This window comes from Phocoena sinus, chromosome 11 (genome assembly GCF_008692025.1).
Source record: "Phocoena sinus isolate mPhoSin1 chromosome 11, mPhoSin1.pri, whole genome shotgun sequence".
Lineage (NCBI taxonomy): Eukaryota > Metazoa > Chordata > Mammalia > Artiodactyla > Phocoenidae > Phocoena > Phocoena sinus.
The window spans coordinates 67,430,876-67,455,095 of record NC_045773.1 but is presented as its reverse complement, the minus strand read 5'-3'; the positions used below and the strand labels follow the sequence as shown (position 1 = coordinate 67,455,095).

At 42.5% G+C, this 24,220-nt stretch overlaps 1 protein-coding gene across 1 annotated transcript in view; it reads right to left on the bottom strand.

Annotated features, from left to right (window-relative positions):
* ZFAND3 (zinc finger AN1-type containing 3) overlaps positions 1-19,293 on the bottom strand; it is a 320,844-nt gene extending 301,551 nt beyond the window's left edge. Inside the window, exon 1 of the mRNA XM_032647943.1 lies at positions 19,035-19,293. Coding sequence (XP_032503834.1) covers positions 19,035-19,105 — 71 coding nt within the window. The 5' untranslated portion in view covers positions 19,106-19,293. The remainder of the gene's footprint in view (positions 1-19,034) is intronic.
* Between the last annotated feature and the right edge of the window lie 4,927 nt (positions 19,294-24,220).

Here is a 24,220-nt window from a genome sequence, read left to right as displayed (position 1 = left end):
GCCCCACCAAAGAGCCCAAGTAGGCTCCAGTGTTGGGTTGCCTCAGGTCAAACAAGCAACAGGGAGGGAACCCAACCCTACCCATCAGCAGCGAAGAGGATAAAAGTTTCACTGAGCTGGCCCACCAGAGCAACAGTCAACACTACCCACCACCAGTCCCTCCCATTAGGGAACTTGCACAAGCCTCTTAGATAGCCTCATCCACCAGAGAGCAGACAGCAGAAGCAAGAAGAACTACAATTGTGCAGCCTGTTGAACAAAAACCACATTCACAGAAAGACAGACAAGATGAAAAGACAGAGAGGGCTATGTACCAGATGAAAGAACAAGATAAAACCCAGAAAAACAACTAAATGAAGTGGAGATAGGCAATCTTCCAGAAAAAGAATTCAGAATAATGATAGTGAAAAGATGCAGGACCTCGGAAGAAGAATGGAGGCAAAGATCGAGAAGATGCAAAAAATATTTAACAAACACCTAGGAGAATTAAAGAACAAACAAACAGAGATGAACAATACAATAACTGAAATGAAAAATACACTAGAAGGAATCAATAGCAGAAAAACTGAGGCAAAAAGCAGATAAGTGACCTGGAAGACAGAATGGTGGAATTCACTGCTGAAGAACAGAATAAAGAAAAAAGAATGAAAACAAATGAAAACAGCCTAAGATACCTCTGGGAAAACATTAAACACAACATTCGCATTACAGGGGTCCCAGAAGGAGAAGAGAGAAAGGACCCAAGAAAATACTTGAAGAGATTAGTCGAAAACTTCCCTAACATGGGAAAGGAAATAGCCACTCAAGTCCAGGAAGCACAGAGAGTCCCATACAGGATAAACACAAGGAGAAACACGCTGAGACACACAGTAATCAAACTGGCAAAAATTAAAGACAAAGAAAAATTATTGAAAGCAGCAAGGAAAAAACGACAAATAACTTACAAGGGAACTCCCATAAGGTTAACAGCTGATTTCTCAGTAGAAACTCTACAAGCCAGAAGGAAGTGGCATGATATACTTAAAATGATGAAAGGAAAGAACCTACAACCAAGATTACTCTATCCAGCAAGGATCTCATTCAGATTCCATGCAGAAATCAAAAGCTTTACAGACAAACAAAAGCTAAGAGAATTCAGCACCACCAAACCAGCTCTACAACAAATACTAAAGGAACTTCTCTAAGTGGGAAACACAAGAGAAGAAAAGGACCTATAAAAACAAACCCAAAACAATTCAGAAAATGGTCATAGGAACATACATATCAATAATTACCTTAAACGTGAATAGATTAAGTGCTCCAACCAAAAGACACAGGCTTGCTGAATGGATACAAAAACAAGACCCATCTACATGCCGTCTACAAGAGACCCATTTCAGACCTAGGGACACATACAGACTGAAAGCGAGGGAATGGAAAAAGATATTCCATGCCAATGGAAATCAAAAGAAAGCTAGAGTAGCAACACTCATATCAGATAAAACAGACTTTAAAATAAAGAATGTTACAAGAGACAAAGGAAGGACACTACATAATGATCAAGGGATCAATCCAAGAAAAAGATATAACAATTATAAATATATATGCACCCAACACAGGAGCACCTCAATACGTAAGGCAACTGCTATCAAGTATAAAAGAGGAAATTAACAGTAACACAATAATAGTGGCGGGGGGGGGGGCTTCCCTGGTGGTGCAGTGGTTGAGAGTCCGCCTGCCGATGCAGGGGACATGGGTTCGTGCCCTGGTCCGGGAAGATCCAACATGCCTCAGAGTGGCTGGGCCCGTGAGCCATGGCCGCTGAGCCTCCACGTCAGAGCCTGTGCTCCGCAATGGGAGAGGCCACAACAGTGAGAGGCCCACGTACCGCAAAAAATAAAATATAAATAAAAAAGAAAATTACAGACTAATATCACTGATGAATATAGATGCAAAAATCCTCAACAAAATACTAGCAAACAGAATCCAACAACACATTAAAAGGATCATACACCATGATCAAGTGGGATTTATCCCAGGGATGCAAGGATTCTTCAGTATACACAAATCAATCAATGTGATACGCCATATTAACAAACTGAAGAAGAAAAACCATATGATCATCTCAATAGATGCAGAAAAAGCTTTTGACAAAATTCAACACCCATTTATGATAAAAACTCTCCAGAAAGTGGGCATAGAGGGAACCTACCTCAACATAACAAAGGCCATATATGACAAACCCACAGCAAACATCATTCTCAACGGTGAAAAACTGAAAGCATTTCCTCTAAGATGAGGAACAAGACAAAGATGTCCACTCCCACCACTATTATTCAACATAGTTTTGGAAGTCCTACCATCGCAATCAGAGAAGAAAAAGAAATAAAAGGAATACATATTGGAAAAAGAAGTAAAACTGTCACTGTTTGCAGATGACATGATACTATACATACAGAATCCTAAAGATGCCACCAGAAAACTACTAGAGCTAATCAATGAATTTGGTAAAGCAGTAGGATACAAAATTAATGCACAGAAATCTCTTGCACTCCTATACACTAATGATGAAAAATCTGAAAGAGAAATTAAGGAAACACTCCCATTTACCACTGCAACAAAAAGAATAAAATACCTAGGAATAAACCTACCTAAGGAGACAAAAGATCTGTATGCAGAAAACTATAAGACACTGTTGAAAGAAATTAAAGATGATACCAACAGATGGAGATATACCATTTTCTTGGATTGGAAGAATCAATATTGTGAAAATGACTATACTATCCAAAGCAATCTACAGATTCAATGCAATCCCTATCAAATTACCAATGGCATTTTTTACAGAACTAGAACAGGAAATGTTAAAATCTGTACGGAGACACAAAAGACCCCGAGTAGCCAAAACACTTGAGGGAAAAAAACAGAGCTGGAGGAATCAGACTCCCTCACTTCAGACTATACTACAAAGCTACAGTAATCAAGACAATAAGGTACTGGCACAAAAAGAAATACAGATCAATGGAACGGGACAGAAAGCCCAGAGATAAAGCCATGCACCTAAGATCAACTAATCTATGACAAAGGAGGCAAGGATATACAATGGAGAAAAGACAGTCTCTTCAATAAGTCATGCTGGGAAAACTGGACAGCTATATGTAAAAGAATGAAATTAGAACACTCCCTAACACCATACACAAAAATAAACTCAAAATGGATTAGAGACTTAAATGTAAGACTGAGCACTATAAAACTCTTAGAGGAAAACATAGGAAGAACATTCTTTGACATAAATCACAGCAAGATCTTTTTTGATTCACCTCCTAGAGTAATGGAAATAAAACCAAAAATAAACAAATGGGACCTAATGAAACTTAAAAGCTTTTGCACAGCAAAGGAAACCATAAACAAGACGAAAAGACAACCCTCAGAATGGGAGAAAATATTTGCAAATGGATCAATGAACAAAGGATTAATCTCCAAAATACATAAACAGCTCATGCAGCTCAATATTAAAAAAACAAACAACCCAATGTAAAAATGGGCAGAAGACCTAAATAGACATTTCTCCCAAGAGGACATACTGATGCCCAAGAGGCACATGAAAAGCTGCTCAACATCACTAATTGTTAAAGAAATGCAAATCAAAACTACAGTGAGGTATCACCTCACACTGGTTAGAATGGGCAGCATCAGAAAATCTACAAACAAATGCTGGAGAGGATGTGGAGAAAAGGTAACCCTCTTGCACTGTTGGTGGGAATGTAAATTGATACAGTCACTATGAAGAACAGTAAGGAGGTTCCTTAAAAAACTAAAAATTGAATTACCATATGACCCAGCAATCCCACTACTGGGCATATATCCAGAGAAAACCATAATTCGAAAAGACACATGCACCACAATGCTCATTGCAACACTGTTTACAATAGCCAGGTCATGGAAGCCACCTAAATGCCCATCAACAGACGAATGCATAAAGAAGATGTGGTACATGTATACAATGGAATATTACTCAGCCATAAAAAGGAACGAAATTGGGTCATTTGTAGAGACGTGGATGCATCTAGAGACTGTCATACAGAGTGAAGTCAGTCAGAAAGAGAAAAACAAATATCGTATATTAACGCATATATGTGGAACCTAGAAAATGGCAGAGATGAACCGGTTTGCTGAGCAGAAATTGAGACACAGAAGTTGAGAAAATACGTATGGACACCAAGGGGGGAAAGCGGCAGGGGGGTGGGGGTGCTGGTGTGATGAATTGGGAGATTGGGATTGACATGTATGCACTGATGTGTATAAAATGGATGACTAATACAAACCTGCTGTATAAAAAAAAGTAAATTAAATTTTTAAAAAAATAGACAATGTCATGGGGTAAGGAAGTTAATTATCTAAAGTTCAGCATAGCTTTAATTTCTTTTCTTCCAAGGAAAATTCTGTTTTATATATTTCAAAATGTTATTATCGTATGTTAATTTTTGTTCTATCTAACCTTTTATCTGCAAATAAATATTCTATGTCTAGAATAAAGCTAATAAAAAAATTTAATTTAAAAAATAATAAAAGATACAAAAAAGCAACAATAAACAAGTGGGACTACATCAAATTAAAAGGCTTCTTCTGCACAGCAAAGGAAACCTTTAACAAAATGAAAAGGCAGGGCTTCCCTGGTGGCGCAGTGGTTGAAAGTCCGCCTGCCGATGCAGGGGACACGGGTTCGTGCCCCGGTCCAGAAAGATCCCACATGCCGTGGAGCGGCTGGGCCCGTGAGCCACGGCCACTGAGTCTGCGTGTCCAGAGCCTGTGCTCCACAACGGGAGAGGCCACAACAGTGAGAGGCCCGCATACCACAAAAAAATAAAAAATTTAAAAATGACAAGGCAATCTACAAATGGGAGAAAATATCTGCAAATCATATATCTGATAAGGGGTTAACATTCAAAATATACAGAGAACTCATAACTCACTATCAAAAAAACAATCCAATTAAAAATGGGCAGATCTGAACATTTTTCCAAAGAAAACATACAGATGGCCAACAGGTATATAAAAAGATGCTCCACATCACTAATCATCAGGGAAATGCAACTCAAAACCACAATGAGATACCACCGCACACCATTAAGAACTGCTATTATCACAAAGACAAGAAATATCAAACGTTGGCAAGGACATGGAGAAAAGGGAACCCTTGCGCACTGTTGGTGGAAATGTAAATTGGTGTAGCTGCTATGGAAAACAGCATGGAGGTTCCTCAAAATATTAAAAAATTGATCTACCATATGATCCAGAAGAGAATGAAAACACTAATTCAGAAAGATATATGCACCCCATGTTCACTGCAACATTATTTACAACAGCCAAGCCATAGAAACAACCTAGATGTCCACCAATGGAGGAATGAACAAAGAAAATGCGGGGTGTATATATATGTATATATATACACACACATATATACATACAATGAAATATTATTTGGCCATTAAAAAGAATGTAATCCTGCCACTTGCAACAACACGGATAGACCTTGAGGGCATTATGCTAAGTGAAAATAAGTCAGAGAGATAAAGATAAATGCTATATGATCTTACTTTTATGTGGAATCTTTAGGGAAAGAAAGGTCGCATATAGAAAACAGATTGGTGGTTGGTGGTGGCAGGAGGTGGGGGGGGTGAAATGAGTGAGGAGGTCAAAAGGTGCAAACTTCCAGTTATAAAATGAATGTCATGGGACTGTATTGTACAGCATGGTGACTATAGTTAATAATACTGTATTACATATTTGAAAGTTGCTAAGAGAGTAGACCTTAAAACTTCTCATCACAAGAAAAAAAATTTTTTTTTTTTTAAAGTTGCTTGGCAAAGTCCTTCAGAATTTCACCTATTTTTATTTTTTGGCTGCATTGGGTCTTCGTTGCTGCACACGGGCTTTCTCTAGTTGCGGCGAGCGGGGGCTACTCTTCATTGTGGTGCATGGGCTTCTCACTGCTGTGGCTTCTCTTGTTGCGGAGCACAGGCTCTAGGCGCCCGGGCTTCAGTAGTTGTGGCACACAGGCACATTAGTTGTGGCTTGCGGGCTCTAGAGCACAGGCTCAGTAGTTGTGGTGCACAGGCTTAGTTGCTCCACAGCATGGTACCTTCCCGAACCAGAGATAGAACTTGTGTCCCCTGCATTGGCAGGCAGATTCTTAACCAACGCACCACCAGGGAAGTCCCGAAAAAAATTTTTGTAACTACGTATGGTGATGGATGTTAACTAGATGTTTTGTGGTGATCATTCTGCAATACCTACAAATATCAACTCATTACGTTGTACACCTGAAACTAATATGATGTATCAACTATACCTCAATTAAAAAATATGATTCAAGTACACTGATATGCTATCTAATTCATCAAAATGTACACTCAACCTTTCTAAAACTAATCATCTCTTTCCCACAACATGCTCATCATCTTCCAGATGGAATCACTTCAACTTAAGAACTTCCAAAGTATAAACCTTCTTCTACCAAACCAAACTTCACACACCAGTGACAGATGGCATTAGTGCCTGCTTCTACAGTTTCACGATGGACTTAGAAATAAATGGATTCACAAATAACCTTTCAAAAGCTAAGTAGTGTGTAGGCAGAACTTATATACCCACCATATGTGACTGACCATCTTTCACCCAGCTGCCCATGTCAGAAATCTTGCTGCCTCTCTTTTCCTTTCCACCCCCCAACGCCATCCCCCATCCAGTCTGTCTCTGCCCTTACACTCAAGCCCTCCTCTGCAGTCCCCACTGTCCCAGTGCTATGGAGTGAAATGTTTGTGCTCCCCCACCGGAATTCACATGTTGAATCCTAATGCCCAGTGTGATGGTATCTGGAAGTGAGGCCTTTGGGAAGCAATTAGATCGTGAGGGCTCTGCTTAGATCATGGGATTAGTACTGTTATAAAAGAGGCTAGAGAGAGGTCTCTCATCCCTTCCACCATGTAAGGTTACAATGAGAAGACAGCATCAATGAGGAAGCTGGCTCTCCTCAGACACCAAAGCTGCCGGAGCCGTGATCTTGGACTTCCAGCCTCCAGAACTGCGAGAAACAAATTTCTGTTGTTTATAAGCCACCAGTCTATGGTATTTTGTTATTACAGCCCCAATGGACTAAACTACCCACGTTTCAGCCTACATTCATTCTCAGCTCTCCTACTACAGCATTCACTCAGGGTTGCTTTATCTAGGGTTCACAGACTCTCTAATCCACATATAGAAATGCATTTAGATCTAACTGGTTTCCTTTGTAATCCTAAGTAATTTATTTTATGCATTGTCCTGAAAAGGGGGCTGCAGTCTTCACCAGACTGCCAAAGACATCCACGGCCCAAAAAGGTTTATGGGCTCTAACTGGACTCTGCTTCCGTGCTTATATCCTCCGACTCTCCTCCACACTGCTGCCAAGGTAAGGTTTTTGAAATATAAATATCATCTGTCATCCATACTTAAATCCTTAAATGGTACCAACTGCTTCCAGGTAAAATCTTAACTCAACCTTCCAACAATCAAGTAGGTTCATGACTGGCCCCTGCTCATCCCCCCAGCTTCATCTTGCCTCCCGCCACAAATGCAGCTAACATCCTGAGTTGAATCTGCAATTCCCTGAATTCAGCAAGCTTTCTCACTCCTCTCTGCCTTTGCATAAGCCGTTCCCCCTGCTTGGAAAGCCCTTCCTCACCACCTCCACATGGTTAACTCCTGCTCATCGTTTACTCCCAGCTTAAGCACCATCTCCTCAGAGAGCCCTCCTGGCCATCCTCCACTCCAAGTCTCGGTAAGATGCCCAGTCAGTGCTCTCACAGTACTCTGTGATGATCTCCCATAGCACTTTCCTCATGGTGTTTTGTCCATTTACTGTCTGCCACCCCTTCCAGCCTGTGAGCTTTCTTAAGGCAGAAGCTAAAATAGTATAACATGCCTAGCAGAGCTCAAGACACACAACAGAATGCTTAACAAATGCTTGCTGAACAAGGGATAGGCTCTGGAAAATAGCCAAACCAGCCAAAGTCCAGTCAGAAACCTCATCAACTAATGAGGTGGCACTGGTCTGGAGATTACCATAAATGCAAATTGCCAGTTGAGGCAAGAAAGTTCTGCATCTATTAATCTGCCACCAATGCTCCTTCATTCAAGGCCGGGAAGTCAGCCCTTAATAAATTTAATTACCCTGGTCAGGCACTGTGTCAAGGGGCTTGACAGGCATTAGAGCTCACTAAACCTCAAAACAGCTCTAGTATATTCTTTTTTAAAGAAAAAGAGGCAAAGAGGTAAACTGCCCAAAATCAAGCAGAAAGTTATAAAGTTTTCAACCCAGGTCTTTGATTTCAAAGCCCATTGCCTAGCCACTGAGCTCAGCTGCTTTTCTGGAGATGAGATATCAGCATGCCCTGCATCTTTGGAGGCATTCTGGAAGAGCCTAGGTTGGATGAGAGGGGGCCCTTCATTAGCCTCACAGCAAATAAGAAAGGTCTTATTCCTCCAACAAATGCTACGCACTACTATTAAATTCTTTAAAATTTAATGTAAACTCCCCTACATGTATTCATTGAAAACTCTTTTAAATGGGAAGGGCTTGTGAGAGTTTTCTCCCCCAAGAACAGCAAGTAAAGGAGGAAATGAGCAAAACTTTGTTGAACTCTCCACACCAGGCTTAGAGGTTGAAAAGGGAGATGAAAAATATCAATATATCCCAAGGAATGGAGTTGGTTGTGGCAATACCAATAAAGGAAAGAAGGCAGAGTCTCCATGGTCTGCTGCAGAGACACCACGAAGCACCATCCTTTAACTGGCTGAGAAGGCTTAGCAGAAGAAACAGCCCATGGGCTTCTAACAGATGGAACACTAACTTTGCTGAAAGCTGCTGCCACTTCCACTAAACTCTAGTTTGGAATGTGCACCACAGCTCTCATCCTATGATCTTTAGCACTTCCCTGTAAGACCTCTGGGGACTCACACCCAACACTTCAAGAAAATACAGAATGTTTTCTTTAATCTCACCCACACCACCTGTTCACATTAGTTTCTCGAGCCCTTACAGATGTGGTCACCTCTCATATTTTGACTAGAAATTGGTGATCACAAAGCATCTTCATTCCTAATTACCACCACTCCACATTTCCCCATCCTCATCCTCCTTGCACCCCAGTTTCCCCCTTGACCACCTTGTGTGCCCTTACTCTTCCAACTCACCTCCAAATCAGGTGTCTGATACTGTCCAGTGACTTTTCTGCATCCCAAATTTCAACACAAAACCAACACAGTCCATTCTTCCTGTCCCTAACTCCAACCAAAAACACATACAATGTAAGTATCTAATTTATCTACAATGAAAACTATTCAGGTAAACCTAGGGGCCTTTCAACTATGGGATTATAAATATCTAGTCACCAGACAGCTTAAAACCAAAAAGAAGAAAATGCAGCCTTTAGGGACACATACTTCCACAGATAAGATTTTACTGTGACTATCATTTTCTAAATTAATCCATACTGATATTATTGAGATTATAAAGCCCCAAAGACTCTTAGTATACATCATGTAACACTCCACACTTCTACTCAAGACTGTATCTTTATCACTTGTTACAACAACTGTTCCATGATTAGATCCTGCCCCACATTCAGTGAAGAAAAAGATTAGCTTTACAAATAAAATGCATAGTTTAAACACATCTTGAAAGTGCTTCAGTACTGGGGGTGGGGGAGATGACATGAACAACAGGTAAAGCTAATTAACAGTGACATATACATAGAAACAGGGAATACAGGTCTCAGAGAATACATGATTATGTCCCCCTAATCAACGAAAGAATAAAACAAAAGTTCCTCTAAGCAAGGATTTTTGTGGATCAACATGCAAAAACACACCTTTATTTTTAAAGGTGAGTACCACAGCTCTGTGTTATGTTAAAAGGGAAAGGCAAGCTAGATAAAACTGTATAGGGTCATACACCGTGAAGATTTTGTATATACACACAAAGTTTCATATGCAAACACAAAGACTCGAAAAACCTGGTTTTCTGAATTTCAGTGGCATCTGAAGAAAAGGAAGAATACCATCCATCCATCCCCAGGACAGAAACCAAGCAATCATAAATCTAGAAACAACATACACTGAAATACACCACACTCTCTCCCACCTCCAGTTTATTATTTCTTGCTGGTTAATACACACCTGGACAGTTAAGAATGACTGTATTATTCAATCTATTTTGTGTCTCATTCATTATGTTGAAAAAAAAATTCTTTCAGGAGAGAACTTTCCCAGCACATCTATCTATATAAAGCACTCTAAAAAGGGATGAAATTGAAAAACAATGACCTGAAATAGGCAGAGACTTTGAAAGCATGGACATGACCAGTAAAGCCCCCCACCCAATCTATGTTCTCCGAATTCCTGCCCCACTTTTCCCATTAGGTACCCATTATCTAGAGAAAACTTCACACAGCCTGTTCAGGAATGCTACCAGCACAACCATGTAAGAAAACCAAATGACTGCAGGAAGAGTATCTGCGATACTTTTGAATAATGAGAATACTTCTCCTTCTAGGAAGTGTGGCTAAGAGCGTGATTATTCATATAAATGCACTTCAACTTACCTGTGTGTAAGAGTCCAAGAGGTAGATAAGACACGAACAACTGTTACTCCATGTCACTCCACTTTAGCAGAAAGAAATGAGAAAAGGCACTCCCCAGAAGGTCCCAAGTGCAACACCACCAACCTAACTCTTTACCAGGACATTAATGAGGCAGCAATGAGGCTAAATAGAGCCTGTCCACAAACTAGAAACACAAAATGCTGTGGTGTGGTCTGCCCTCATCCCCACTTCTCCCCCAACCAGAGTGGTCACAGCTGCAATCCATGATCTTTCCCAGGACATTCTTCTGCCCTAACACAAAACTCCACCTGTCTATAATACAGGACATTTGGTACAGTTGAATGAATGAACGCAGTTAGCTAGCACTACAACTTCTTCCTACTGCATTCTTCCTTCCTGCAGCAGTGAACAGCTGCAGCCACAACTTCAGATGTCAGGCACTGTTTGCAGCTCTGTCCCCTGGCCTCAAGGATGACATGGCATTTTCATTCATCTTGTTCCATTCCCTCAGTCTGATACATCACAGGTCAGTTTGGTTTTGCCCACTGCTGCTGGATATTCCAACATACTCCACCTTCCCCTGTACAGAGGGACTTGAATTTACCAGAAAATCCAATGCATTTATCCTTAATCATATATCAAAAGCTGTCATATGAGATTTACATTTGTGAATCTACAAAAGTCATAGTCCAAGGTGAATACCTTCAAAACTTCTCTCACTAAAGAGAAAAAAAAAAGATTCTGTATTAGTCCAACATCTCCCTGTATAGGCCTCTGAGGTTGCCAGTTTAATAGACTTAAGAAAGGGGAAAAGATGACTGACCCAAAAGCTAACATGAAAAAAAAAGTCCAAATTATAGACTAACTTGTACTGAAATTTTAGTTCCCAAAACTGATCAAAGGAGCACTTTCCAGTAATCTGAATTAACAATAGGACTGCTTCCCCCTTTGGAAATAAAATATGTTGGAGTTGGGAAAAAAACAACAATAATAACAGAGCTAAATCAAACGCCCCACATTTTCAGAATATGAGAGAAAACAGGGATCTAGAGAACTCACAAGAAAATAGGCTTGAATGTCAACTGTTTCTTAATAAAACTAGAAAAAAAGCAAAAAAAAATAGGCTTGAAAATCCTGGCTGCCTATCAGATCAACATTCTAGAAGAGCACTGTCCAACAGAACATTTTGGGAGGATGAAGTGTTGTATACCTGTGTTCCCCAATGAGGTAGCCACCAGCTACTGAGATACAGAGTACTTAAAATATAGCTAGTGTAACTCAAAACTGAATTTTTAATTTTATTTCATTTTAATTAGTATGAATTTAAACTACTACATGTAGCTAGTGGCTACCATACTGGACAGAACAAATCTAGAATGCGGTCTTAGATTCTGGTTATTAAAAACTTCAAATAAAGCTGCTTCACCTCCCTTCTGCATTGAACACACAGAGGAAATTTCTTCCTTATATCTAAATATCTCATTCAGCAACATAACTTTGTTACATAGGGACCCAGCCCAAAGCAGGATCAGCCTGTTTCTCAAAGTCCCTACCAGAACCGAGAGACATCAGTGTCATCCACCTAGTTGGAATGAAGGCCCTCTTTTGCAAACCACTCTGACACAAAGTCCCACAACAAGCCTGAATCTGGACTGTTTTGTTTTGTCTTGTTTTGCTTTTTTGCGGTACGCAGGCCTCTCACTGTTGTGGCCTCTCCCGTTGCGGAGCACAGGCTCCAGACACGCAGGCTCAGCGGCCATGGCTCACAGGCCTAGCCGCTCCGCAGCATGTGGGATCTTCCCAGACCGGGGCACGAACCCATGTCCCCTGCATCAGCAGGTGGACTCTCAACCACTGCGCCACCAGGGAAGCCCTGGACAGTTTTTTAAGTGTACGATTAAAATTATACAAGTTTTGAGTTGTGACTGGTCAAATTCCTACATGTAGCTTTGATCAGATACTGAACTTAACCTTTCTTCAAAAGAAAAAAGAACTTTTAACCTCAATCTTGATCTATAATTATTGTGGTAGTTCAAAACTTTGCATCAGTGTGCACAGACACACCTCCGTATGACCTAATAAAAAAAATCCAAATTATATTAGTTCTCACCATCTTCATACTCTGCCCTCAATAAGTAATATTTAATACACTAGGGTTTCATTTCAAAAAACTTTATTCAAAGAATTCTTGGCCCTCTGATTTTTCCAGCTAGAAAAATGTTAACTTGTAAAAATTAATGTTAACTTTAATACTATTAAAGACTATGAAGAGATTTTTAGTCAAAACTTTTCAGTAGACTTAAAGTGCTATGTTCTCTTTTTTTGGTGGGGTGGGGGCGATGAGGGGAGGAGAGTGGTGAATGGGAAGGAGATGAATGGGGAGGAGAAGAGAATTATACCAAAAGAGCCTATATCCTATACGTTAACTGGATCTAACTCTAAAAAGCTACTGTCTCAAACCAATGTAAACAAAGAACATGTTTTCTTAAAAAATAAAATTATCTCCCCATGTTCCATCACTGCAAAGGGGCAAATTTTTTTGGATACTCAAATGTAATCAGGAAAATGGGGCAGATAGATAAACGTATTGACAGTGAATACTTCATTTAAATCATGCTGCATCTTCAGATGCACACAAAATTCAAAAATGCAAAGTAAAACTGCATGACTCCTTGGTATTTACCCAAAGAAGTTGAAAACTTATGTCCACAAAAACCTGCAAATGGATGTTTATAGCAGCTTTATTCAAAACTGCCAACACTTGGAAGCAAACAAGATGTCCTTCAGTAGGTGAATGGATAAACTGTGATACATATAGACAATTGAATCTTAAAGTGCTAAAAAGAAATGAGCTATCAAACCACAAAAAGACAAGGAGGAACCTTAAATGCGTATTACTAAGTGAAAGAAGTCAATCTGGAAATGTTACATACTGTATGATTCCAACTATATGACATTCTGGAAAAGGCAAAACGATGGAGTAAAAAGATGAGTGGCTGACAGGGGTTGGGAGGAGGGAGCGATGAATAGGTAAGAGCAAAGAGGATTTTTAGGGCAGTGAAACTACTCTATATGACACTGTAATAGATACATGTCACTATAATTCATCCAATCCCACAGACTGTACAACACCAAGAGTGAACCGCAGTGTAAACCATGGACTTCGGGTGATAATGACATGTCAATGTAGGTTCATCACTGTTACAAATGCACCACTGTGGTGGGGATGCTGATAATAAGGGAGGCTGTGCATGGGAGGGAGCAGGGGGTATATGGGAAATTGCTGTACCTTACTCTCAATTGTGCTCTGAACCTAAAACTGCTCTAAAAATATAAAATCTTTAAAAAACAAAAAAAGTAAAACTGTACAAATGAGCTGTTTTGTGTTTAAGAGAATGTTTAAGGGGGTTTTATAATCAGATGGATAATTAGTGACATCACTGGAATGAACATTCTACTGATTAACTAGTGATTCGTGCTGTGTTCACATGGAATTTGAAAGCCCAGGTTAAGCTGGTTGAAGTGTGGCAACATGTTCCAATTGGGAGACAGAGACTGATAAATCAAAAATGTGTGAGGGCCACACACTACTAGGAGCCAAGCAAACTTGCCATATAACTCACAGAGTGACAGAAACAGAGTTCTACAGCAATTCCCTAAGCCTGGGCTCAGAGAAAATAAAAGAAACAATAAAAATAAATAAATAACTTCTGTTTAAGCTAACTAGTCAGTATCTTGGTTGAATCAACTTTCTACTAGTAACCATTTCAGGAACAGAATTTATTTTGTGAGATTACTCTTGATCTCTGCCCTAACTCCATCTTTACTTAAAATTCATCATTATCTAGCAGATCTAGTTGGTAAGTAAAATGCTTCTCAACAGAATAGATCACAAAAATGAAATACTAATAAAATCTATTTCCCTAAAGAAAATGTACCCATGTAATATTTCTTTTATGACATGATTCATTAGAAAATAAATCATAAACATCTTTTTTTTTAATCAAAACAATGAATCGTTTACCTAATACATCCCATATCTAAAATACTCCAGGGACTTCCCTGGTAGCACAGTGGTTAAGAATCTGCCTGTCAAGCAGGGGACACGGGTTCGAGCCCTGGTCCAGGAAGATCCCACATGCCGGAGAGCAACTAAGCCTGTGCGCCACAAGAACTGAGCCTGTGCTCTAGAGCCCACAGCCACAAGTACTGAGCCCACATGCCACAACTAGTGAAGCCCGCGTGCCTAGAACCCGTGCTCCACAACAAGAGAAGCCACAGCAATGAGAAGCCCGAGTACCGCAACGAAGAGTAGCCCCCACTCGCCGCAACTAGAGAAAGCCCGTGCGCAGCAACAAAGACTCAACGCAGCCAAAAATAAATAAATTTATTTAAAAAATAAAATACTCCATTATTCCCTAAATACCAGACTGAACACTTATGTCTACTACACTTTAAATTTACTTATGAAAAGAATAACACTTCTCAAAGTTTCCATTAAATTACATTGTGATAGAGACTGTCTCCAATTATAAAGGCAGAATATCAATAATTGTAATTAGATATTTATACTTAATATGCAGAATTCGAAAATAAAGTCCATCTTTCCCCCATCCTAATTAATTACCCATTCTATCACCCTATAACACACTCAGGATATTCTTATTGTCTTCTTCCTGTCTTTTTTTAATAATATTCTAGGTCTGCTCTTTCAAAAACTTTTGAAAATATCTGTGAAGATTCTATATCCCTCAGTACATTCTGTAGCTTCAACTAATACCGCTTATATCTATATGATTTAAAAGTGCTTTTACATATGTATTTCAACTAAAGAAAATGCACCAATTGACTATTTCATTTCAGATTTGACAATTATAAACTAGCATGATTCTTTGCATGATTACTGAATGCCTAAAATAAGCCAAGAAAATGCTCATGCTCATATTTGACTAAAAGTTTTAAGTCCATGTCTCAGGGAAAAAACCATTTATGGTCATTAACCCTAAAAACATTTATGTGTTATACAAACACCTTGCAACTTTAGTAAAACTTCAACAATTTCCGAGGTAGCAAAGTTTCCCAGTGGTCTCTCTGTAACACATTAACTTAATTATCTACACTCAATTTCACAATATAAAACCAAGGAGAAAACTAGAAATTCTGAGTGTTCGAAACACTAACACATTTGCACTGCATGCTCCTCTAGGCATTCTCCTTTCTCATTGCAGTCCCACAAGACCCACCTGAAAGCTATGTTAACCAACCCCCACTGATTGGTGTCCTGAGTGTACAATGCTGGGCAGCAAGTCCTTCTGCCTAAGTCACTAGAGAGAAGAGCAATCCTAAAGGAACTGCCTTTAGTCTGCTAGTACCAGAACATTCTGCTAAGAGGCTCCTCAGCAAAGGGCTGGGTGTGGGCCCTGGCTAGCTGACTTCACAGACCTGCGGCTTCCGCAGAGTGCAATGCTGACTAAAGTTTCCAGAGACACAACACACTCACCTTCATGCTCATGAAGGGCAAGGGCAAGTTACCTCCTGAATGGCTTTGACATCTACTTCTCTCCATTCTCCCTGGCCACTATACAGGTATAGTAATCCCCTGGGGATCACTCCTCCTGATAAGTCTTCTGTACCTCTGGACTTTACAACATGCCACAAACATACAGACACCACATTCACAAACACATACACACACACACACACACACACAGAATCATACCCACATACACAGGCCACCCTCAAGATCATCTAGTAATCTTTCACATTAAAGAAAATCACCTCACAACCCACTCAAAGTTCTTCAACAGCTCCCCAGTGCACTCAGGATAAAAATCCAAAGTCATAAGCATCACATATGGGGCCCTGTATCACCAGTTACTCTCACCATCTCAGCCTCATTTCTAGCTGACCCCTCTTCACAATCTACCAATCCTCTACAATGAACTTTCAGCTGATCAAATGTGTAGTGCTCTCTCTAATATCCAGGCCTTCATCCATGCTCTCCCCTATGCCTGACAGAAAACACCCTTCTCCCTATCTATTTCCATTCTCTCCTAATCTTCCTGCAGGCTTAGGCTGGCATCACCCTCCAGGCTATCTTCCTCTACATCCACCTCAACTGGAGTAGGTGCCCCTCCCAACAAACCCTATTCCAAGCCTAACACACTTCATTGTAACTGGTGTTTTTACTCCTCTATGCCCCCTGCTCCCAGAGAATGGTGCCAGTGCCCCTCTTGTCTACCATATCAGAGGCACTCAAATATTTGCGAAATACATTATAAGTTTACTTAATGAATATAACATGAATGTAGCCCATGCCATAAGGGAAACGTTCAAAATCAGTCACGATATAATGGAAACTAGGCAGCAATTTCCTTATACTTTGGTATAAACTGCAAACTACACAGGCGCCTTTAGGAAAGGTTAAAACATTACACATTAAAAAGAACAGCTTCCACCATAAAGATATTAGTTTCACCTAACTCTTGTTAGGCAAATTGCAGTTCATAAAAAGTGCCATATTGAAAGTATCAAAAAAGCAGCCCTGGCTGCTTATAAGTCAACTATGGCATCAGTGTAACTATTCCTCTCTACTACCAAACTCTCCTTGCATTACTCAGAACCTTGCTCAGTTCCTAAGTCTTGATGTAAATCTTTTAATGTGGGTTCCACTCATAATAATGGTCCCAAAGATATTAACATGTTGCCAGGAAATAGACCTCTGATACATCCTGGGCATTAGCTGCCACTGGCAGCCACTTTCTCTGAGCCACATGTCTTCTTATGAGTTACAATCTGAGGCTTGTGACACCAGATTTTTCCAGGGCAGCAGACTGATGTCATAAACGTGATGGTACTAAGCACTCTACAGAGCTCATTAGCTCCACCCTGAAATCCCAGAATGCAAAGGCAAGTTTCCCGTCTATAAATAATGCCTCAGTTTTCCCATCTACAAAAAGAAGAGAGAATGGTTCCCACTTAATAAGATTCTTGTGGGAATTAGATTGCCTATGAAAGCACTTAGCAAGCAACACAATTATTTTCAAGCCAAAAAGAAGGGGAGACTATAAAACCTAAGATATTTTCACGTCTTCAGAACTTTTGGTAACGCCGTAACTTATTTTTCGTTAATATCCTTTCACCAAGAAATTTTTGAGAAAGAAAAGGCTGAAAGATGAGAAAATTAGATTTTTTTTGTCATAACCTTTGGATATGACAAACTCCACAGAAATCTACACTAAGATCCACTTTCTAATCTTTCTCTGCACTCCCAAAAACCATAGCCTTAATTTCTACCTCAATCATCCCTAGGATCTGAGAGACAGTAAAGATAAAATACTTCAATACATCTTCCCAAGATGCCCTCACCAGAAATAATCATTTCCTTACTGCCTCTATGCACCTCCAAATATACTGAATCTTTGGAAAATAAAACAAAAAAAGAGATAAATCACAAAAGCTGGCCTTCAAAGTCTCCAGTTGCCTTACAACAGATCTAGAATCATAAATTATGATGGAGGCACCTGTCTGGTAACAGGGGTGGCAATCCATAAAAACTCCAAGTGCAACAAGAAGAATTTAAACTGTAACTACAGGTGTAAAAGTTGATTTCCCACCTCAAATATTTTCACTCTAACACAGGATGGCCAAGCAATAATACAGGCTGGCCAAGGTGAATATTTTTATCATTAAAAAAAAAAATGGGAACGGAAGGGAATTTGAGCCAATTAAGCAAGTTGGCTCTCACGTTCCTAAGCCAAGCTGACTTGAGTTTTTTTTTGACAAGGGAATCTTACAGACCTTCTGAAACAAACGTGTTTTAAATAAGATGAGACCTCAACAGTCTTGTAACTTTACCCAAGCCTGGGTTCTGGGCTCGACTTTTAAAAATGGGTGACGTGTGAACAGCTTCCTAAAAGCAAATGGGGCACTAGGATATAATTTAGGAAGTGATGATGCAAGTCTCTGGGGGACAGGGAGGAGGGGAGGTGAAAAAGTCAGAGGAAATACCCTCCTGGTTCCTGGGCACCAACTCATACCAAGGAGGGGAGGAAGGGCTGGACTCCACAAGCCAAGGGAAGGGGGCACCCCAGCTCCAGCGGGAGGTGCCAACGCCGCCCCCTCATCCCTGAACGCAGCCCTGCCCCCCTCACCAGTAGCCCGGCCGGCCCCTTTCGGCCCGAGCCTCTGGCAGCCGAGTCTCCGAGGGTGGCAGCGCACCCCCAGCAGGGCCTTCTCTGCCCACCCCCAGCTCCCCACCCGGTGCCCCTCCCCAGGACGCGGCCCCTGCCCCCTCCCCGCAGGCCCGGCCTGGGCCCAGCCCCCAGGGTTCCGGCCTCCCAGGGCCGCGAGGCCTGCCCGGGCAGCCCCGGCGCCCGCGCCCCGGCCCCCGCCCCCACCCAGCCGGGCACTTACCCCCAGAAACCGCAGGGACAGCGAGGCGGCAGACTGGGCGCTTTGCTGCGCTCGCTCCCGGCATCTCCCATGGTGCTCGGCGGCAGCGGCGGAGCTCGGCGGCGGCAGCGGTGTTAGCTGCTGGGCCTGGGCCCCGCTCGGAGGAGGAGGAGGAGGAGGCGGAGGCGGAGGCGGAGGCGGAGGCGGAGGCGGCGGCGGCGTCTGGGGGCTCGGGGCGGGGGGAGGGGGAGGGAGCGGGCGCGCGGGCGGGCGCGAGTCCGGGGCTCCGAGCCGGGATTCCAGGCCGGTCAGCTGGAGGCGGGCCGCACCACTCGGCCTTCGGAGATGGGGGGGGCCGGGGGGCAGTAGAGGGAGGGGAGCTGAGGAGGTGGGGCGTACGGGTGAACCGAGGACCACGGGGGAGGAAGGAAGTCCCGACGCCCTCGGCAGCTCCCACCGCCGCTCCCAGCCAGAGCGATGTCCCGTGCGGCGGCGCTGGGAAGGACCTGAGGCCCCCCGCCCGCCGGCTTCAGCGTAGCGGCAGCCGGTGTGAAACCAAGGGCCCCGCTCGCTCCGTAACACCCTCCCCTCCCTCGGAGGCTGCGCTGACCGGACAATGGCCGCTCCGCCCCCTCCCCTCCTCACGCACCCCTCCCAAGGAGTCACAATGGTCTCGCCGGGGGGAAGCCGCCGCCGAAGCCCAGCAGCTGATCAGCTGGGATCCGGGCGTGCCACTTTGTTCAGCGCCTCAAAGGAAGAGGACGGGGCCTTGGGCAAAGCCGAGACCGTAGAACTATCACTCAATGACAGGCCTCGGAGGCTTTCTTATTCTTGGAACTTTTAAAATCTTAAGGAAACTTACCTTCCCCTGTCTGAAGAAGGGGAGCAGGCTTCTGAATACTCTGGGGCACGTTACCTCCCCCCCAAACGCGAATGGTACGCCCCAAGCGAGAGGGGGAGGAGCAGATTAGTTGTTTAGGGTTAGTTGAACCAGTCCCAGAGCGGCGGCCGAGCACCGCGCATGCGCTCGGAGAATCCCATTACCCGGCATTGGGAAGGGCCAGGAGGAGAGCTTCCAAACCCGGAAGTGGAGCTCGGTCTTCCAGGGGCTGCTAGGGTCTTCAGCTATCCGAGAGGTCCGCGAGCCCTTCGCTTTTGGTCCCGGGCGTTGCCGGAGGACATTTCTCAATGAACTGCTAACCCCTGGAAATCTCTCTTCACAGTCCTCCCACACCCAGCTCACTCTTCCTGTACCACCCAGAGAACCGGTTTCTCTTTGGCAGTGATGAACTTCTGGGAAACGTCCTTCCCCTTCTCCGCACCCGCAATGGCGGGGGGAGAGAGGCTAGTGTCTTGGTCAGGTTCCGTGCTCCTCTAACCACATCGGTGTCCCCAACCTCAGAGACACAAGTCCACTCCCTATGTCTAGGCTAGGAGAACCTCTCTTCTTTCTGGAGTGGACATTTCGGTTTTGGGAGGGTAGGTATGGCCAAATTAGTGATGGAAACTGGTAAGTGACCAAAAAGTTTGAGGCACTAAAAAACGAGTCCTTTAACGCTCATTGTCTTTTATCCTGAACCCATTCTGAGCTTCAGCCAATCGTGAGAAGAAGGCGATTGTTAATGATTAATTTCAACAAGGAGCAAACTTCCACCTGACCTCTTGGAGAGGTAACCCATAGCTGAGGCCCTATGGGCGGACTTCTCAGTCCCTGCTATTTCTAGGAAGGCTTACTGGCTTTTTTTTTTCCCCGCCACAGTTGAGCGTGTACAGAGACCCTCTCGAACCCCATCTAGGGGGGCCTTGAACCCCTTTTCTTGGGATAGAGAGAAGGAGGTCTTGCCAGTTGACAGCCACAAGCCCTATTGTAAGCAGGTGTTGCTTGCTTTCCCCTCCTGCCCCCCACCAATTAGTTTTCTGAATAGTCACAATTATTTAAAGTTCAGTAGATTTCTCTTAATGCCTGGGTTTCCAGTTGCTTTTGGAAAGCAGAAGCTTGACACCACTTAGCTCAGTCACTCATAGCACTGGTGATACGGAGTTACATGTACCTGCCCATTCTGTTTGTACATGCTCTGTGGACTTATTAACATTGTTGTTGCTTCTTTTGGCCTCTAAATGATCTCAGAGAGACAGCAGTGAATAGTCCTGAAGAGAGATCTTAGGGGCCTATCTACCCCCTACCTCATAAAGAGCAAGGATCACACTTAGTTTAGCATCCTCCTAAAGAGGCTCCTGCTGATGAAGACAGTAATTGCAAAAATCAAACCACTCAAAGCCAAAGCACCCTCCAAACGTGAATGCTGATTTATTTTGCGTAATATTTAGTTTCGGCTTTGTTGATTTTCACAAGCCTTCAATAAATATTTCTGTCGAAAGCCCACAGAATGGATGAAGTCATATGGTACACCCAGCTCTCATTGGACTCATATTTCCTTAAATCCCCACTTAAACTGACATAAAATTGCCACATTCACAGAAGATTTACAGGCTTTGAGTTTAACAAACAGATTAAGTGGGACTCTTGCTATTGGCATCTTGATGACTTTCTTTTGTATGTGGAAAAGGAAACCCTAAAACCAAAAGGAAAATTTTATATAAAACATGATTGTCATATTACAAACTGCTCGCCTACCTGTTTGCCAGTTATTCAATTTAACAAGCATTTATTAAGTACCCAGTACGTACAAGGCATTTCCTAAGGCTTTGTCCCTCCTATTCCCCTCTGCCCCTTCCTGTCCTACCCAGCACACTCCTACTGCCCCTTCAGGCATTTATTACCTCTATGCCTCCCATACTCTGCAAGGCAGAATTGGTCCCTCCTCCCTCTGCCCATGTAGTCTCCATTATAGGACCAGGAAATTTACATGTCTGTCTCTCCTCACAAAACCTAGCTCCAAAAGAACTGGCTCTTAGAAATAGCTGTTAATGTACCCACAACCCAGTGGGGACAGCAGAGACTCAGAGGGTGTTACTTAGATTAATTTTATTACCAAATATTATTATTTTATTTCTGTACATACCATTCTGTTTGTGCATGCTCTGTGGACTTGTGGGCTCCACCAATCTCAGTGGGATTGACACAGACTCAATCCATGTTTGTTGAACGAAAGAGCTAATCTGATAAAAACCCACTCTTAGGGCTTCCCTGGTGGCGCAGTGGTTGAGAGTCCGCCTGCCAGTGCAAGGGACACGGGTTCGTGCCCTGGTCCGGGAAGATCCCACATGCCGTGGAGCGGCTGGGCCCGTGAGCCATGGCCGCTGAGCCTGCATGTCCAGAGCCTGTGCTCCACAATGGGAGAGGCCACAACAATGAGAGGCCCGCATACTGAAAAAAAAACAAAAACAAAAACCCACTCTTAGTCAAGGCTCCTTTGTCTGCAAGTACAGAAACCCACTGAAACTTCTTCATGGCAAAAAAAAATTTTTTTAAGGAATAATCTTATAGAGCCCAAGGCACAGAGATCAACAAGATCTCAGGAAGGACTGGAACAAGGATCTGAAATACCAGCAGGAAGCCAAGTAGCTATTCCTTCAATATCTCTTTTCTCCCTGGTCACATGCTCTTCTCTCTACAGTGCTACTTCATTCCCCTTTGCAGATCTGTTTTCACTGCTTCTCTAGGAACATAGTAGAACATGGCTGTCCAAGCTTACCTATCCTCATTTCAAGAATTAGCAGAGAGGGACTTCCCTGGCAGTCAAGTGGTTGAGACTTCACCTTCCAATGCAGGGGGTGTGGGTTCGATCCCTGGTCAGGGAGCTAAGATCCCACATGCCTCCACACCAAAAAACCAAAATATAAAACAGAAGCAATATTGTAACAAATTCAATAAAGACTTTAAAAATAGTCCACATCAAAAAAAAATCTTAAAAAAACTAGGAAAGATTAATTAGTATCTATGAATCACAATTCCCAGGAGAAAGATCCTTATTGGTCTAGCTCATGTCAGATTGTCTATTTCTGGTACAGTCTCCTTTAGCCAGTGGAGCATTGTGAAGTGAAGGCTCTTTGCTTTGTAATGCAAACATGGCTGCCAGAGACCCATCCTTGTAACCTACAGTTCTCAAAGATCAGTTATGTTCTTGGCAAAGATTCCAAAAGGTGTCTACCACAGACCAAAACAGGAGTAAATTGCAGCCTGAAATTCAAACCCATATAGAACAATGGACAAGTTCAAGAATTTTCCAGCAAAGGAACTGCTAGTTGAGCTATTTCAGGCCTAAATTTAAATGGCACTTCCTCAGAGGAGACTTCACTGACACCCAGCCCCAATTAAAATTATGTTGCCCCATTTTTATCTTCTATGGCACTCTTTCTTTGCAGCACCTATCACAGTTTATAGTTAAATATTTGTGTGTCTCCTCTCCAAAGATTATGTCTGTTTACTGCTATATACATAATCCCTAGGGCACATTTGGTAGGCATTCAATAAATATTTGTTGAATGAATACAAAGGCACAATAATTTGTTAATCAATGTGAGACCCATATATGAGCTGGCATCCTGATCAGACTATCCTGAGGGAACATCTCCATTACCACCCAACTTCCCTAAAGACACTGAAACTCACTGTGAGCTTTTTTGTCACACTGCAGTTGTAAGAAATGAGACCCAGTGTTCATTTGCTTCTTCTCATTACTTTCCTAGCTGGCTAACTCTTCATTCTCAGTTCCCAAGTTTTCTGTCTGAAGAGCCCTTGAACCAGTTCCTATAATGTGCCCACTCGGCCAAAAACTCAGAGAGGACATAAAATTCCAGGGCATCATCAAATTAGGGGACCAAAGTGCAGGGGTAATTGGCAGAAGTACTTTTGTCATAATTGTCTTGACTATTTTCTTCTGTGGATTACGTTTCAGATGAACCTGTGATGTGACTCTTGGGGGTAGTTTGCAATCACCACTGGCCCAAAAGGAGCCATCTACATGCTCAGTAGGGTTTAGGAAAGGATAATATTAATGCTTCAGCAGCCAGAGCTGCTGTGAAAGAGCCAGGTGTGGCTCAAGGGCAGGGGCTCACAAGGGCTGCTTTCTTGGTAATACTGCGTCCAAAGACCTTAGTCCTGAAAGTCACAACCAAAAAGGAGGCACATGTAGAGATCTGAGACAAAGCAGATGGTCCTCCAACTCTGATTCTAATCCTTACCCCACAACTCTCTCTAACTCCCAGTTTAAACCCTTTCATCACTAACATTCATTCTAAGCTGG